The sequence below is a fragment of the Penaeus monodon genome, chromosome 24 (genome assembly GCF_015228065.2).
Source record: "Penaeus monodon isolate SGIC_2016 chromosome 24, NSTDA_Pmon_1, whole genome shotgun sequence".
NCBI lineage: Eukaryota > Metazoa > Arthropoda > Malacostraca > Decapoda > Penaeidae > Penaeus > Penaeus monodon.
The window spans coordinates 41,877,438-41,877,696 of NC_051409.1; the positions used below are offsets into that span (position 1 = coordinate 41,877,438).

General features: G+C 50.6%; 1 protein-coding gene across 1 annotated transcript in view; it reads left to right on the forward strand.

Moving 5' to 3' along the window:
* The window catches only part of LOC119589024 (alpha-1D adrenergic receptor-like), a 4,080-nt gene that overhangs the window by 2,254 nt on the left and 1,567 nt on the right, over positions 1-259 (forward strand). Inside the window, exon 2 of the mRNA XM_037937612.1 lies at positions 11-84. Coding sequence (XP_037793540.1) covers positions 11-84 — 74 coding nt within the window. The remainder of the gene's footprint in view (positions 1-10; positions 85-259) is intronic.

Here is a 259-nt window from a genome sequence, read left to right on the forward strand (position 1 = left end):
CCGCCAACAGTGCCATCAACCCGATCCTGTACAACGCTCTCTCCGTCAAGTTTCGCCGAGCTTTCAAGAGGATGCTGTCGTGTGGTAAGGCGTCCCCCTTCTCCTCTGGCCTTGCGTGTCTTTGTGTGATTTCCTCTGCCATCCTCTTTCTTTGTGCTTCTTTGTCCGTTTGTCTCTGCCGTCGTCTGTCTTTGTGCGCCTCTGCCTTTCTACGTCTTTTTCGGACTGTGATTATTTATCCTTGTTTTTCGTCTATCAG